The 17,570-nt window shown below is 40.3% G+C and overlaps 1 protein-coding gene across 1 annotated transcript in view; it reads left to right on the forward strand.

The window, feature by feature from the left end:
• The first annotated feature begins 12,659 nt into the window (after nucleotides 1–12,659).
• Nucleotides 12,660–17,570, forward strand: part of PDSS2 (prenyl (decaprenyl) diphosphate synthase, subunit 2) — a 91,768-nt gene continuing 86,857 nt past the window's right edge. Inside the window, exon 1 of the mRNA XM_006777208.2 lies at nucleotides 12,660–13,238. Within this exon, the coding sequence (XP_006777271.1) occupies nucleotides 12,946–13,238 (293 nt within the window). The 5' untranslated portion in view covers nucleotides 12,660–12,945. The remainder of the gene's footprint in view (nucleotides 13,239–17,570) is intronic.

Here is a 17,570-nt window from a genome sequence, read left to right on the forward strand (position 1 = left end):
CAGTGCCAAGAAAGTGCTTGTATATGGTAGGTGCTCTATAAGTATCTCTTATGTAAATAAATAAACAAATGAATTAATAATAAGTGATTACAAGAACCTGGTCCTTTGGTCACTTTTCATAGTTCAGCCTGCTTTATCCACTGAAATTAGGATAAGTTAGGTAACAATAATGACTTAAGTCAGGATTAACAAAAGAATGCCACTGGTGGGAGGGGAGATTGGCTCTAGGTTGTGTGTGTGTTGGGTTCCATCTGCTCCATATGACTCTCATTATTCTGGGAAGAACAGCTACCTGGTACATGTTCTTCTCATGGTGAGGGTAGGAGTGCAGAAGGGCAAGTGGAAACACATGATGCCAAGCTCGCAACTGGCTCAGTCACTTCAACCCACCTTCCATGACCAAGACCAACACTGATAGGGAGGAAAAATATTCTACCCCAAGGGAGATGGGACTGAATATTAACTTAACTATAATAAAATATATAGTAAGGTAGGTATATAGGTATTTTACACCCATTTTACAGATGAATAAGACCAGATGAACAAAACACAGAAAGGTTAAGTGACTTGCCCAAAGACATACAGCTAAGACATGATGAAGCCAATATTTGAATCCAGCCTATCTGATTTCAGAGCCTAGGATCTGAACTAATGCTCTATATGATTTTAACAAACCAAACTCCAGATGGCATTACAAAAAATTGCAGAAGCAATGGTAATTTTACAATAATAAATGGGACCTGAGGAAAAGAAGGAAGAAGGTGAAAGACTTTGACTATTTTGAGATCCTAATCAATAGAGAGGATTTCTCATTAGCTTTTATAGGTGCAGGAGGCTATATTGCAAGAATCCATAGAAGGATGTGGGTTTACTTATTTTTAGATTCCCCTCACACCATACAAATATGTTAACATTTTATCTTTAAGTACTACCTTTGTTACTCATTTCCTACCCACCTACTTTGAAAGGGAAATCTCATTTATTCTGATAATTATGAGTAACCTATAAAGGAAATTATGAGTAACACTATAAAGCATCTCCTTATAAATACACTTGGGAGCTTCAGTGGTAGTCATATTAAATCTACATTAAGAACAATGAAGTCTAATAAAAACATTACATTCAAGCCTTAAGAGACATGAAAATAGTCCTGTAGAAAAAGAAAAAAAAAACAACTTTTGGGTTGTGGGCACACAGTGCAATATACAGATATTGTAGCATAGAAATCCACACCTGATCCTATATGATCATATTAACCAATGCCACCCCAATAAATTTAGTTAAGTGTGCAATTTAAAAATAAAATAAAATAAAAAATAAACCCTGAAATACGGCTGTAAATATAAGAACCAAGTTTTAAATGTCACAAACAAATCCTTTGAAAATATTTTTGAGGAAGAGAAGAGAGGATCTGAGATAGACAAGGAGCAGGAGGGAGTTTTACACCCATGGGACTTCAGACAGAGACTTAGCTCATGCTGCTTCAGTGTCCTGGAATGGCCACAGAGGGGCTGTTTTTGAACTCCATATACTTCCTGTAGCCTACATACTTCAGAAAAATTCTTTTTCTTCCTTCTACTGTAGCAAAAGACTCTAATGTCATGAAATAGACCCCTAGGTCAGTATTACAAGTAAAGGCCAAACCTACTGTGAGACTCCCATTTCTCACTCCAGCCTACTCTCCTCTATTATTATGAAGATTCCATTTTAGATCACAGTCGTGAATATTCATTTCCCTTTAGAATAAGTATAAAGCTGAAACACCGTCCAAAATATAAAACCAAATAATTACTATTTAAATTACCCATTTCACCTTGTTTGGATCTTGATTTAAACAAATCAACTGAGTAAAGACATTTGGAAGCAATTTGAATATTAGGAATGTTGGTAATTTTGTTAGGTGCAATTGTATTGTGGTTACTTTTTCAAAAAGTAAGTATTTATTTCCTATAAATAAATTCTGAAATATTTACATGCAAAGTATTATGATAGGTGGAATTTGCTTCAAAATACTTTAGAATTGTTGGGAAGGGGAGTGCAAAATGTTGATAATTAATTGCCCAGACTGGATAATAACATCATGGTTCATTATCCTATTTTTTTTTACACTTTCGTAAAAACTACAATAAAAAGAAAAACATTGGGAAAAAAACACTGTAAGAGAAATCAAAAGATGTCTTGACCAGTGAATAGATTTATCTCTAAAACAAGTAAGTCCTAAGCCATATAATTTGCAATATCCTTAAAACAACATCACCATCATATTCACAAGCAACAGAGCATTTCAATCGTCGTGTGTGTGTGTGTGTGTGTGTGTGTGTGTGTGTGTGTGTTTGCATTATGTGGATAAATTGTATGATTTGTCCTGGAATTAAAAATAGCTGTTCTGCCCTACCTGGTTTGGCTCAGTGGATAGAGCATTGGCTTGCAGACTGAAGGGTCCCTGGTTCCATTCCAGTCAAGGGCACATGCCTGGGTGGCAGGCTCGATCCCCGCTAGGGGTCGTTCAAGAGGCAGCCAATCAATGATTCTCTCTCATCATTGATGTTTCTATCTCTCTCTTCCTTCCTCTCTGAAATCAAAAAAAGTACAGCAGGGCCTTGACTTACAAGTTTAATTCGTTCCATGACGGAGCTCGGAACTCAAATTACTCGTATGTCAAATCAACAGTGAACAAGTCAGACACATGATGCTGGGCTGATGTTGTGGCGTTCACTGTGATGTTCGCTGCGCCAACTAGCGGTGGGGTATCTGAAGCTGGCTCATAACCCGAATTTTAGTTCGCAACTCAAAGCAAAATATCGGCCGAGAGACGGCTCATATCTCGAAAAACTCGTTAGTCGGGACACTCGTAAGTCAAGGCCCCACTGTATATATATATTTTTAAGACAGCTGTTTTCCTAAAAATGTAAGAAGCAAACACACTTTCTATCTATATTTTTTTATTGATTTAAAATTAGGAAGAGCTAGGGTTGAATAGTGAAGAATGAAAGGGGGTTTGTATCGTAAGTTTACTATGTGCCAGGTACTGATCTAAGTGCTTTATGTTTATGAACTCCTGCTAATATTCAAAATTACCCATTGATATAAATATTGTTGTCCGTCCCATATTACAACAAAAAAAATCACAGTGCTGAGAATAATTTTCCCAATATGGCACTTCCGGTTCATTAATAGTAGAGCTGTATTCGAATGCAGGGCATCTGGCTTGTGTCTGACCCCTTAATCACTATGGAAATAGTGTTTTGTAGAGTTGTTCTTTGTTTAAACCTTGGGGATCCTGTCTTTTTTATTCTTAGAAAAATAAAGCAACCCTTTGACATCAGAATATTTCTTTTATTTTGTCACGCAGTTCAAAATTATTTCTCCAGACATAGTCATACGAGCCCTATAATGTTCAAACATATTTATTACAGATGTTTGTTTATGACATGATTTCAAAGAATGGAAACATCACAGTGAACTCTACTGATTGATTTAAACCAGCATAATTTTGAGAAATAGCTCTGACACTATAGTTGACAGTGACATCTCTCTTATGGGTGTCAGCTTCTGGGAAGTGACCTTACATGATTTTCCTTACACCTGATGTTCTCAGATGGTCTTTTGCAAATTCTTTTCAGCAGCTATCACTGCTTCCATATTGCCAAAGTTAATAGTTAAATCTCTTTCTCAAAAAAAAATCTCTCTCATTTTAGATACATTGTCTTTATGTGGGGGCAGGGTGGGGCTGTTGTTAAAGGTCTCCTAATCTATGGGCCACATCATAATAAAATTTGAATATGGTGATTTTAATTTGGGAGTCTTTTAATAGGTATTTTCATAAATGAACTAGTATGAGTCTACACAGGACTTCAAATTGACTAGTTTAACTGAATTGGTCCTTAAACTTATTAAAAGAATAGTTTGACAGGTTTTCTTTTCAGATAATTTATGAAAAGTGACTTTTTAGAATTAACTAACCATATTGATTTGATTGTTCACGATAGATACATCCATTCCTGAATGAAACATTTTCTAATGTTTAGAAGAAAACTGCACTTTAGTACAGAAAAAGTATTTTCACATAATTTAGGGGTTACATTTGTTACTATAGTGCAGCAGTTACTGACAAGATGCCTGATATTCTATAATTTGAAGTGTCAAGTAGCAATCTTTATACATATAATAAATACAGTATATCTTGACTCCCTTATAATTGATATTAGCTGTAGATGCCTTCTATGCAACAAAAGAAGGGTTTTCTGTATATAGAATTCTACCAGAATTATTCTAGAACCCTAGGGAATGGAGTTTGACCTAAATATTTATTTTTTAAAAATGAAAAAGAAACAAAGAAATGAATGAAAGAAGAGAAGAAGAAAGGGAGAGAGAGAACCAGCTAGAAATAACAAAAAAAGACTAAATTATAATTTTTCTATGATAGTGATTCTCAACTTTGGCTTCCCGTGATTGCGGTGACTTTTTTGTCATTGTGAGAAATGTTTCAATAGCAATGGAGAACTAGCTAAGCTTGTAAAGATGGACAAAATTCTCTACTTTGGGCTTCCTGATCTTATCATAAATAAAATACAATTCAAATGACTTTGTGTGGGATGGTGGAATGAAAATGAGAATGGAGAATAAATACCTACCTCATTCATTCATTATTCAACATCATTTATAGGGTATCTATTTTTCAGTAGATATGTATTAAGAGTAGGGATGCAACAGCAAACAAAACAATAAAAAACACATAATAGGGTCTGCTCTGAAATCTTCCTTGTGGACTTCAAGTTTGAACCTATGTCAATGCCAACATCAATTAGTTTGGGTGGGTAAGAGACAAGAGAATAAAGTGATCACAAAGACCAGGTTAGTCTACTAGTTAATTTCACTCATGGAATAAAAACATTTTGATATTTATCTGGACCCAAGAGATCATCTACTTTTGTTTTATAGATGAGTAATTTTAAACTCAGAAACATTAATGTCTAGCTAGCCTATGATCATACAGGACAGAGCTGCATAACCCAGATTGCTGACCATTTTATAATGCTGTCTGTGTTCAAGTAAAAACCTACCCAGCAGATTATTTTTCCCTGCATTCCAAGTTGCTGAAGGAAAATTGTTTCCTGGAAAGAGCCTTTGTAAAAGAAAAGGACCAACTTTTAATTGAGCTAATCCTGGTGTGAAATTAACTAGCAGCATTGCTAGTCAATTCCACTTTGCTGCCCTGTAAGGTGAGAAACTAGGAAAAAAGGAGTGTCGGTCTTGGTCCATTTCCTCCCTAACTACAGTTGTTTTAGGTCAAACCCTGAGAACAGTAGGAGATGGCAAGAAAGTAGTATTGTGAACATGGGGAGTAAGGATATGAGAAGGGACGACCTAAAAATTAAACCCAAAAGAAAATTACAATGAAGAATTTTAGTCATATATGCTTTCTCACATCGTCTTTGGGGACTGATATGCAAAATGGGAAGGACATTTAGCAATCTTCTTAGTGATGAGAGAAATGCAGATCTATACTGTAATGAAATTCCATTTTACACCCATTTGCTGGAAATTTTAAGAAGTCTGACAATATCAAATGTTGAGAGGGTTTGACCAACAAAATCTCTTATAAATGGCTGGTGTAAGTGTAAAGCACATTAGAAAGCTGTTTGGTATTATCCATTCAAGTTGCATATTCACATACCAGTAATCCCAGTGTTAGATATAAACTCTTGAGGTGAACTTGGAGGCATTTGTAAATGTGTTCATGGAAACATTGCTGCAATAGAAAAAAAATCCGGAAGCAAACTAAATGTTCATTGACAGGAGAATGGATAAAGTGTGGTGTCGTCACCCAATGGATGTGGTACAGCAGTCAAAACAAACAAGCTGCCATTATACACATCAATATGTGTGAATCTCAGCAAAATAACGCTGAGCAAGTAAAAATGTAAAGAAAATTACAAGCAGCATGGATCCTCCTTTTAAGTTAAAAATAACAAACTAAATTATGTACCTTTTAGAAATACATCTATTATTATTTTTCATGTTTTTGAAAAATCATGGCCAATGGTAAATACAAGAATCAGGATAAAGATAACTTTGGGTTAAGAAAGTAAGAAGAATGGGATGAAGGAAGGCCACACAGAAGTAAGCTATTGTCAATATTCTAGTTCTTGTGTTGGTGGTAGGTTTGCTGTATGTTTTATTTTATACAATAATTAACAGATAATTGTATTAGTTATTTATTGCAGTATAACAAATCATCCTATAACTTAGCAACTTAAAACTATAACTAATTATCTCATGGAGTGTTTAGGGTCAGGAATCTGGGTGCATCTTAGCTGGGTGGTTTTTGCTCAGTCTCTTATGAAGTTACAGTCAAGCTGTGAGTCAGGGCTGCAGTCTCTAATGGAGCTGGAGGATGTGCTTTCAAGGTGGATCATTCACATGGCTGTTGGCATGAGGCTCAGTTCTCGTTACATGGGCTCTCCATAGGACTGCTCATGGCATGGCTTCTCTCAGATCAAGGAGAGAGGGAGGGAGAGAGAGAGAGAGAGAGAGAGAGAGAGAGAGAGAGAGAGACTAAAATCTAAAATTGAAGCTTCATCGTCTTTTATAAAACTAATATCTGAAAGTGACACACTTTAGTCTGCACTATTGATGGCACAGACCAACCTTGAGACAATGTGGAACCGCACAGAGTGTGACTACCAGAAGGCAGGGGTCATTGGGTACCATGTCAGAGACTGCCTACAACCATAATAAGACAAAAAAGAACAATGCATGGACCAATTATTAAAGTGTGCCAGAAGCACTTATGTATGCCTGAGGCTGGAAAATAAGTGCATTCAGTTCTGAAGACAATAAGATACAGGGGAAGGACTGAGATGAGTCTCAGCTTTAATTCTAGTTCCACCACTTTCCAGGTTTATGACTTTGGGCAAGCCATTTGCAAAAAAAAAATAAAAAAAAATGGGGAGGGGATGAGGATATTTACTTCTTTAAAATGTTTTATTATGAAAATATTCAAACATATACAAAATAGTATAGTATAATAAATACCATACACTCATAATCCAGAATCAGCAACTTTCTAGATTTTAGCACACTCGCTTCATTTAAGTTTTCCCTCCTAAGGTGTCTTAAAGCAACTCCCTGACATTGTGTTATTTTATTCCTATATACTTTAGTCTGTAGTGCTTAAAAATATGAATATTTTATAGACTTACACACAAAATTAATTCCTTTGCAATATCTTATATATCAAAACTATAATTCAAATTTATTTACTTGTTTCAGAATTTACTTTTTACAGTTCAGCTTGTTAGAATCAGGATACAAACAAGATCCACATATTACACTTGGTCTGTTATGCCTCTCAAAACTTTTCAATCATGAGAAGTTCTTCTACTCACTCCAATCTTATTCCCTTTTCTTGTTGAAGAAATCCAGTGAGTTGGCCTGTAGAATATCTAATATGCTGGATTGGCCTGTTTGCTTCTTTGCAAAGCTATTTCACTTGTTCTGTTCCCTCCAATGTCTCTCTAAAATTGGCTGTGGGCAAGCCATTTGCTTCCATTTGTAAAAAAAAAATGGCGAGCGGAAAAAAATGATGAGATTTAGATTCAGCTATTTTGGCAAAAAAACATGTCTTTGGTGGTTCTGTGTACTTCATAATGCACATCAGGAGGCACATCTGTATGGGCTCCCCACTGCTAGTGATGCTGAGATTGGTTAGTGTCTGCAGGTGGTAACAGCCCAAAGGCCTCCCTTGCAGAGCTCCCCATCAGCCTCACCTATTGATCTTTGTTGCCTGAATCAACATAAGGAATTACAATATGGTGATTTCCTAATCTTATCTTTTTCCTCTCTTTGATTAAATGGCATTAGTTTATAAAGAAGAACTCTCCCTCATCAGCCTGGGCTGTTTGGTTACTCCATCAGAAGAGACTTGTTTCCTATTTCACATCCTCTCAGCTGCCTCTTACCATTGCCATTGCTGAAGCAGCCTGCTTTCTGCAGGTGTAACCTAACAGCACCTCTTCTCACGTGCACTGCACGCACCTCACATTTTGCCCCTGAGTTCCTCTGACTCCATGAGGGTGGGATATCTGCCTGGCACTTACATGACAGCTGAGAAGTCTGAGGGGACTAAGGCCCCAAGTGGGAAATTTGGACCAATGGGAGCTGGGAGCTAGTAAATAACTGTTTCTCTCTTGTATCAAGCTGGCAATTCTGAAGTATATTCTACAGGGAAAGTCAAAGAGTCCCAGAAGACTCCGGGTTTTATTGCCCACAGTGATGGCTAACTTGAGAACACCCTTGTATTAACTTACCCTGTTTCACTCTTGTCATTCACTGCTGTTTCCTGAAATGGCTGTCCAAAATAAACTACCTAAAAGTAAGCCCTTGTCTCAGGTTCAACTTTCAAGGGTGTAAGCCAGGCTTAAACACCACTAAATATAATTCCCGCAGGAAAGGCAGGATAAATGCTCAATTCTTCCATTATATTACAAATATTCAGAGTTTTGCTCTAGTTACATCTAATACTAAACTGAAGTATTTATATGTCATCAGTGAATTTCAACCAGTTGTAGTTCTTATCCTTTTTTCATGTTCAGATTGTCCCCCTTTCAGCCAGTGGGAACTTCCTTTTTTTAAAAAAAAAAAATACTTTTATTGATTTCAGAGTTGAAGGGAATGGGGGAAAGAGATAGAAACATCAATGATGAGAGAAAAACCATTGATTGGCTGCCTCCTGCACACTCCACATTGGGGATTGAGCCTGCGCCCCTGAAGTGTGTCCGACTGGAATCAAACCCTGACCTCCTGGTTCCTATTTTTCATGCCACTTGCTATCCATAACCACTTGACGTTCAGCTCTATCTATCTGTCTGTCTGTCTATCTATTTGAGCCATGCTGGTTGGGCAGTGCTTAACCTCTTGTTTGAATCATGGCCTTCTTGGATAATCCAAAGACAACTTAAGGGTAGACCCCTTCTCCAAGAAATAGAGAGACACACGGAACTTTACAGATCATTTCATGGGTTCAGGTACTTTCTGAATTGAAATTTATTCATGGGCCTTTTAAATCCAGATTTAGAACCCTAAGTAAGGGTTATTGGACGTGGGAGAATTCAGCTCTCCATCTACTCTTCTAAAAACTAGAGTCCTTCCCTTAAACTGGAGATGAAAGAGGGAAGGTTTTTGGCCTATGCAGCCTGGAATGGAGGTTCGGAAGAGGTGGAGGTGAGCTGTAAACCTGTCCCCAGGAGGGGCGGTGAAAGCAGACAAGGGGTGATTATTCCACATCATTTTAAAGAGACGGCCCTCATTCTTTTTCAGACTTGCACAGTGTGTTTCGTCGTATAGCTCTACCATAGTTATTTCAACCAGTTCCCTACTTGTGGTTATTTAGTTTGTTTTCAATCTTTTGCTATTACAAATAACACTGTGATGAATAACCTTGTGCATAAGTCATTTTGTATTTGGGGATTTTTAGGTCAAAGGGTAAATATACATGTAATTTTTTAGGGATTATCAAATTCCTTTTCATAGGTGCTATGTACCATTTTACATTCTCCTTGGCAATATGTGTTCTTCCTTTCTCTACAGTCTGCCAACCCAGTAGGTGGTCAAACTTTTGGATTTTTGCTAATCTGATTACTTGCCTCCTTTTATCATTGGGCCTCAAGATATACCACAATGCTTTCATCTGCTTTTGGAAGAACTCGCTTGCATAAACAATAGGTGACTGTGTTAAGAGTGCTAGAAGGAGGGTAGCTGCAATGTCCCTATCTATTTCCACTCCCCTAATCTTGTAAATGCCAAAGCCCAAAGCACACACCATCCTTGTTAAGACCTTGTATTTCCAAAGGCTGGTTCAGGTTTCCAGCCAAAAAAAAAAAAAAAGAGACACCAGGTATGACCTTCCTTCTTCCTAAGGTCAGCAGAATGTAGAGGAACAGTAGGTAAAGTCCACTGGTCCTCTACCAGCGTCAGGGTCCTGAGAAAGGTGTCAGCTTGCTGTCTCCACAGCAACTCAGTGCCCAGCAGATGTGCCTGTGTAAGGCTGGGGGTTCCTTTAACCCGCAGGGCTGCCCACACCCAGGACCTTTTCTTTGCTGCTTTGTAAAAGTCAATGCCATGGGTGGAAATTATTTTTCTCTTTAGCTTCTCCCATTTCCCTGTAGCCTCATGGGCGATTCTGCCCCCAAGGGATATTCTGGCAATGTCTTGAAACAAATCTAGTTGTTCTAAGGTGGACAGGGATACTGCTCACAGTCAGTGAGTATGAGGCCAGGATGTCGCTAAACACCCTACCATGCACAGGATAGCCCAGTGGTCGGCAAACTGCGGCTCACGGGCCACATGTGGCTATTTGCTCCCTTGAGTGTGGCTCTTCCACAAAATACCGACTTCTGCGCATGGGCCACGAAGTTTCAATGGCACTGTACGTGTGCGCCTGCACGTGGTATTTTGTGGAAGAGCTACACTCCAGGGGGCAAAGAGCCGCATGTGGCTCGCGAGCCACGGTTTGCCGACCACTGAAACAGCCCTCCCCGCCACAACAAAGAATGATCTGGTCCCAAATGTCAATAAAGCCACGGTTGAGAAACCCTGCTGTATTCTTTCTTTAAGCACACACTCACAGACATCCTTGAAGTGACTGTAGGCACTGTTAGTTCAGGAAAGGCAGAATCACAGACACTCCTCCCCGCTCCTCTGAAAGTCACCTGCAATTCCGAAATCTCTTTAGTCAAAGAGACTCTAAGGAGTTATATATTTATCTGGAAGATTAAAGAACAAATACCATTTTAACCTTCTAAAAACTGATTATCATTAGGTATAACGCAACCTTTTAACTGTAAGCATGAAGGAAAGTGCTGATTATTTAAAATAAATGGGACCAAGAGTCCCATGAATAATAAAAAACTTGGTTAATAGAGTATGACCAGAGAATAATGCACTTGGCTTCTGTGGAGAAATTAAAGTACATGTTGTGAATTGGTATTAAGCAAATTGCAGGAAAAGTTAGCCCTAAGGTACCGTGATTCTGAAGAAACAGCCTCAGGGTCACAATATATCACATTCAGCCTTTATCTGTCCTGTTTTGTTCATGACTTCTTTCACCTTGGATAACCCAGCTCAGGCCTCGGAACTTTTTGGAATGGTAAGGTATCGCACTCCCCACATTTACTTTCATCTAGAACAGACCTGAATTTTATTGCCAGGAGTTTATCTCTTGCAAATGAATTATTTTTGAACTTTTAGTTTGCCTTACTTATTTTGTGGGCACAGACTGTGTTTAATACTTCTGAGCATAACTCACTTTATCTAAAATGTATCCCTGAAGAGTTATGCCTAAACTGAATGTTTGGCAATAAAATCCAATTTTTAAATCATGAGGGAAATTTGCCATTCAAAGGGAGTCTGGGCTAAACCTTTTTGCAAAGTGAATAATTATTCCTTAATTTGCCCCTTGTTAAGTCCGATTTTTAAACGGAGCCCAAGTCTAGTCCAGTAGTATGCATGATGCTAATTTAAAATACATCAATCATGAATTTGAAAGGATTTTGAAAGTTGAAGAGAGCTTTGCAAGCTATTTTTAAGAGTGTAAAACTGCATAATACATAATTTTTTATTAATAAGGGTTTAACACTTGTTTGGGATGACAAGAGAGGATGCTAGACATACTTGAAAAAAAGAATAGGTTGCATTATAGAATGATAACCACGCTGACGGCAATAAGGAAAAAAGAATGGTTGGTAAGGTGTCATTTTGAGAGTCTCTAACGTAGTTCAGAGCGTGGATTTAGAAACCAGATTGCTTGGGTTCCCACCCCTGCTCAGTGTGGCCTTAGGTAATTTGCAGGACTTGGCTGTGCCTCAGTTTCTTCATATAAAACGTGGAGAATACTACCTACCCAATGGGGTTGCTTTGGGGATTCTGCGATCATACACGAGCTATACTAAAGTACTGGGGTCAGCGGTCCAGTTCGGAATCCTGGAAGGGGAGCTCTTCCAAAGGGGTGACTCTCCGCACCCTTGAGGGAGGTACGGCTGCTTCTGCCCACGGGGGTTAAACCAGCCTCAGCGAGGAGGCCAGTGACTTGGATCAAGTCAGAGGACATTCCTTGGGGGAAAAGAACACTTTGGGCCGGGCCACGCCACTTTCCGTCTGGTTGGGAGCTGAGGGCATGAGATCAGACCCACGCGTGCGCTTTGCATCCCCACTACCCCCGAGCCACAGCTCCGCAGAGCCCGCAGCCGCAGAGGTGGCCACCACGCGGGCCCAGGACCACGGCCGGGGCGGACGATGAGAGCTACCAGCCCACGGCTTTCCAGAGAAGGTGGCCGACGCCCTCCTTTCCGGGCGGGCTGGAGGCCGCAAAAAAGACCCTCGTTCATGACACAAATATTTCTGTGTGCCCACGCTGTGCTGGGCGCTGGGGATGCTCTGATGATCACACTGGGCTTAGTAGAATCCAGACTCCAACACTGAGTATCGGCCCCGCCATTCCCGCCACCCTCGGTCCCCACAGGCCAGAGCCAGGGGGTGGGAGGAGCTGAGGCCTCCACCTCCAGAGCCACGCCCCCTCTGGGCTTTCACGGCTGTGCCGTAAAGCAGGGAGCAGTCTTAGCTCCAGAATAGCCCGCCTCCGTCTTTACGACAGGCCGCATTCCCCGCCTCTAAAGATGGCATCCCCCATGTAGACATCCCCCGTGGTTTCTACCCCAGCTGGCCGGGGGCAGTGCTGAGCTAGGGCAATTATCTATCTAGGCTGGGCTGCAGACAGCTGCTGTTCAAGTTCGCTTCTGGTTACAGCTTCTGGAACCCACGCACCGCTAAGGGTCAAGAGTCGCCGATTCCTTCTAGTCCCAGCAAGTTCCTCCTCTGCCCCTGGTTAGTTTCCCCGCGCCACCTCCGGGCACCCCGAAGCCCCTGACACTCCCAGACTCAAAAACTATGAGCCTTCCGCCACTGCTGTTGCGCTCGCCCCGCCATCTCCGGGCGCCGGGACGCCCGCGCCGCCTGTGGTGGTCCCCGTCCCTCGGCCCCGTCTCGGTGGGCTCCTGGCGGGGCCAGTCCTCCAAGGCCCCGGCCTACTGGAATCAGGTGGTGTCGGAGGCGGAGAAGATCGTGGGCTACCCCACGTCCTTCATGAGCCTCCGCTGCCTACTGAGCGACGAGCTCAGCAACATCGCTATGCAGGTGCGGAAGCTGGTGGGGACTCAGCACCCGCTGCTCACCACCGCCAGGTGAGCTCCTCTCCCGCCGGCGCGCTCGCACCCCCTCGCGAGTCCCTTTGAATGGCTGGCACACCGTTCGTGCTTCACTAAGACTGGCTGGCTCCCCGCCTCTCTCTCTTTACCTCCTCCTTCCCTCAGCCCTCCTAGACGTGGATGTTGTCTCTTCTCTAGTCCACTCACCTTGACATTCTTCCTCTCTTTGCTCAGTTGAGCATATAAGTGGTTTTCTTTTGAGGAATACGTGTACACTTTTTGCGTTTTTCCTTAATGATTTAGAGTGAAGATGCCTCAGTGATTAGTGGAGGAACTGAGTGAGGGGTGTGAGTTTGAGTCACTTGCTAGAAATGGCCTTTTAAAAATGGGATGGATTCACTTTCGATTCTGCACTATTCAAGAGGTCACCTCTGGAAAGAATGGAAAGGGGAGATAGGCTGAAGGTAGACAGTTCTTTCCAAGAATGCCCCAGGCTTGACAGAGGGATTTATCCAGTCAGCAGTCATTATCCAGTCTTGGGATTTTTATCACTTATGCTGGAGTACCGTGAAACCTGCCATTAGAATTTTAAGGACCACAACTTTTGTTCCACTTTAAAAAATACACACCAACTTTTTAAAAAAATATTTTTATTGATTTTTTACAGAGAGGAAGGGAGAGGAATAGAGAGTTAGAAACATCGACCAGCTGCCTCCTGCACACCTCCTACTAGGGATGTGCCCACAACCAAGGTATATGCCCTTGACCGGAATTGAACCTGGGACCCTTCAGTCCACAGGCCGATGCTCTCTCCTCCGAGCCAAACCGGTTTTGGCTACACACCAACTTTTTATTTGTAAATAATTTCAAACATATTGAAAAGTTGCAAGAATAGAAATAGTACAATGAACACACTTGTATATCCTTTCATCAGATTCATGTATGATATATCTATACTAATGATAGACAAATATGTAAATTGGCCATCCCTCTGTGAGGCCCACAGTCAATCAGGAGTGAGTATGCAAATTAACCTGACAAAGATGGTGGGCCTGTGGGCAGCATGCATGGGCCCCCTTTAAATACAGTTGTGACCCAACCATAAAATTATTTTTGTTGCTACTTCATAACTGTAATGTTGCTACTGTTATGAATCGTAATGTAAGTATCTGATATGCAGGATGGTCTTAGGCGACCCCTGTGAAAGGGTCATTCGACTGCCAAAGGGGAGGCGACCCACAGGTTGAGAACCGCTGCACTAGAGCAAAGTGAGTCTGGAGCAAGTTACTCTTGCGGGTGGGGGATGGAGGGAAAGCAAAGGTGAGAGATGTAAATAAAGTTAGAGTGTTGAGGAAAAATTAAAAGGAAGATATCCTGCAACTTCTAGGAAATCTCCACCAATGGAGCAAAGAAAAAAAAAAACCTATTATTCTGTGAGCACCAAACTGGGTTGGGGGGGGTCTCAGACAATTCGCTCATCTGATGCAAAGATAGACAGAAACTCCCGGATTGGAGAGGGCTCCCCTGAGGGCTCCCAGATTGGAGAGGGTGCAGGTTGGACTGAGGGACCCACCCCCACCTCTGTGCACGAATTTCATGCACCAGGCCTTTACTATACAAATATTATTCACATGTATATATAAAATATATATACACACAGATACACATATATATTTTTCTCTGAATCATTTGATGGTAGATTATATACATCACTAGAGGCCCAATGCACGAATTCGTGCATGGGTGGGATCCAGCCAGAGGGAGGGGCTGCAGGCAGTTGGCCGGCCAGCCCCCCCGCCCCCAAACTCCCGATGGAGGGGACAATTTGCGTATTAGGCTTTTATTATATAGGATGGTCCTTTACTCCTAAATACTTCATTGTGCATTTCCTAAGTATAGGAATATTATTGACATAATTACATCGCAGTAATCAATTTAGTTTAAATCACATTTAATGTTGATACAATGCTTTTATTTAATTTATCATTGGTATTCCAGTTTTGTTAATTGACCTAATAATGTCCTTCATAAAAGCATTCTTTCCTCTTCTAGTACAGGATCCAGTGTAAGATCAGATATTGCGTTTAGTTGCCATGCCTCTTTAGTCTCCTTCAATCTTGAGGAACATTTCCACAACTCTTCTTTGTTTTTATGTCTAGAGCAGTGATTCTCTAATGCAGTGGTTCTCAACCTGTGGGTTGCGACCCCTTTGGGGTCAAATGACCCTTTCACAGGGGTCTCCTAAGACCATCGGAAAGCACATATATAATTACATATTGTTTTTGTGATTAATCACTATGCTTTAATTATGTTCAATTTGTAACAATGAAATTGGGGGTCACCACAACATGAGGAACTGTATTAAAGGGTCGCGGCATTAGGAAGGTTGAGAACCACTGCTCTAATGGGACAGTTTTGCCCCCCTGGGGAACTTTTGGCAGTGTATGGAAATCTTGTCACAACTGGGATATGCTAATGGCATTAATGGATGGAGGGCAGGGATGCTGTTTAAACACCCGACAATGCCCAGGCCAGTCCCTAACAATGAAGAATTATGTGCCCCACAATGTCAGTAGTACCAAGGTGAAGAAACCCTGGATGAAAATGATCTCTTTTTATGTTTTCTTTTCTTTAATTAATCTTTTACTTTGAGATAATCGTAGATTCACTTGCAGTTGGAAGAAATAATACAGAGAGATCCAATGTACCATTTTCCCAGTGGTAACATCTTGTACAACTACAGTACAATATCATAAGCATAATACTGATGTTGATACAGTCAAGATGAAGAACATTTCCATCACTATAAGGATCCCTCACTTGCTCTTTTATAGTCACCCCATTTCCCTTGCCCACTCCCTTGCTTTAATTTTTTGAGACACCTGTAATTTCTTTGTTGCTACAAAAGTTACCGAATATCAATAGTAGAGTGATTTTATTTCTTGGCATCATTCCCAGTTACTAAGAATGTCATCTTATGAGTGGGCTAAACTTGTCCTATAGCTGGAATGTTAGTTCTCCAGAGATTCTATATGATAGACACACTCAACACACAGACACACACATATCATAAAGCTTAATAATGGAACTAAAGAGTTTATCACTCAATCTAAGAACTATAACTTTATCAATCCTGTTGATGGTGAGTTACTCCCCTGTCCATCTGCCTGACCTTATGTATACTGGGTTTTGTGTTTATTTTTCCTTTTTAAAATTGCACGAATGTTTCCATAACTAATAACATGTTTAATTTTTCTTCTTTTTGAAATTTATTAACATGGTAGTTTATTGCATATAATCTGTTATGACTTGCTCTTTTAATGCATCATTGTTCCTAAGATTCATCCAGGTTGTGTTTAACTGTACTTCATTAGTTTTTCACTGGTATCTAAAATCCTATTGTGTTAATATGCCACAGTATTTTTTCAGTCAGCTTTTGGGTTGTTTGCATTTTTTGGTCTTATGAAAGTACTGCTGTGAATATTCTTGCACATACCTCTTGGTGTACTTGTCAAGAGAACAGATACAGGAGTATATGCACATGTTCAGCTATCGTAGGTAATACCCAATTGTTTTCCAGAGTGGTTGTACAGTTTACACTCTCATGAGCAATGTCTGAACTCAGGTTACTCCATGCTCTCACAACACTAGAACTATGAGGTTTCTTAATTTTTGCTAATCAAGTCGTGGGTTTCTGTGTGTGTGCGTGTGTGTGTGATGGGAGTGGTAGTGTTAGTGTTGGAAGTTGTAATCGTATATTACATTGTGCATATTGTTGTCTCTGTAATAAAGCATTGAAGTGAAAACAGTAGAGTTAAAAAGAGCCTTATTAATTTGTATATTCTGAGAGTTCCAGTTCATCTAGTTAATTGCCAGACTATCATGTGGGGTCTTGTAGATGATCCCTTCTGAGGCCACCAGAAACATACTAGATGAAAGCCTGTAAGATTGATGGCTTTGAAACTTTCCAGATTGTAGCCTACCCTGCATACCTCGTTACATTGTGCATATTGTAAAAGAATTGGGGGGGGATAAAATAAATACATTTCAGCAAAGGTGTTGGAGTAACATCTACGAATTGCTTTATTTTGTAAGAAAAGAAAGCTAATCTGCATGTAGTTTTATTACATTTACTTTGACAGCGTGTTGCAAATTATTTAAAGTCCACTCACTGGTAGCTGATGAGCAAAAACCTTGTCAGAAGGTATATATACATGGTGGGACAAAAATAGGTTTACAGTTGTTCGTATGGAAAATAATACAGTAATAAGTAGCAATACAGGAATAAACTGTGTTTTGTGTATTCACAGCTGTAACCCTACTTTTCCCCATCCTGTATATCTGTTTTAACGAAGGAGCAGGCATTTC

Source organism: Myotis davidii, unplaced genomic scaffold (genome assembly GCF_000327345.1).
Source record: "Myotis davidii unplaced genomic scaffold, ASM32734v1 scaffold68, whole genome shotgun sequence".
In the NCBI taxonomy this organism is placed as follows: domain Eukaryota; kingdom Metazoa; phylum Chordata; class Mammalia; order Chiroptera; family Vespertilionidae; genus Myotis; species Myotis davidii.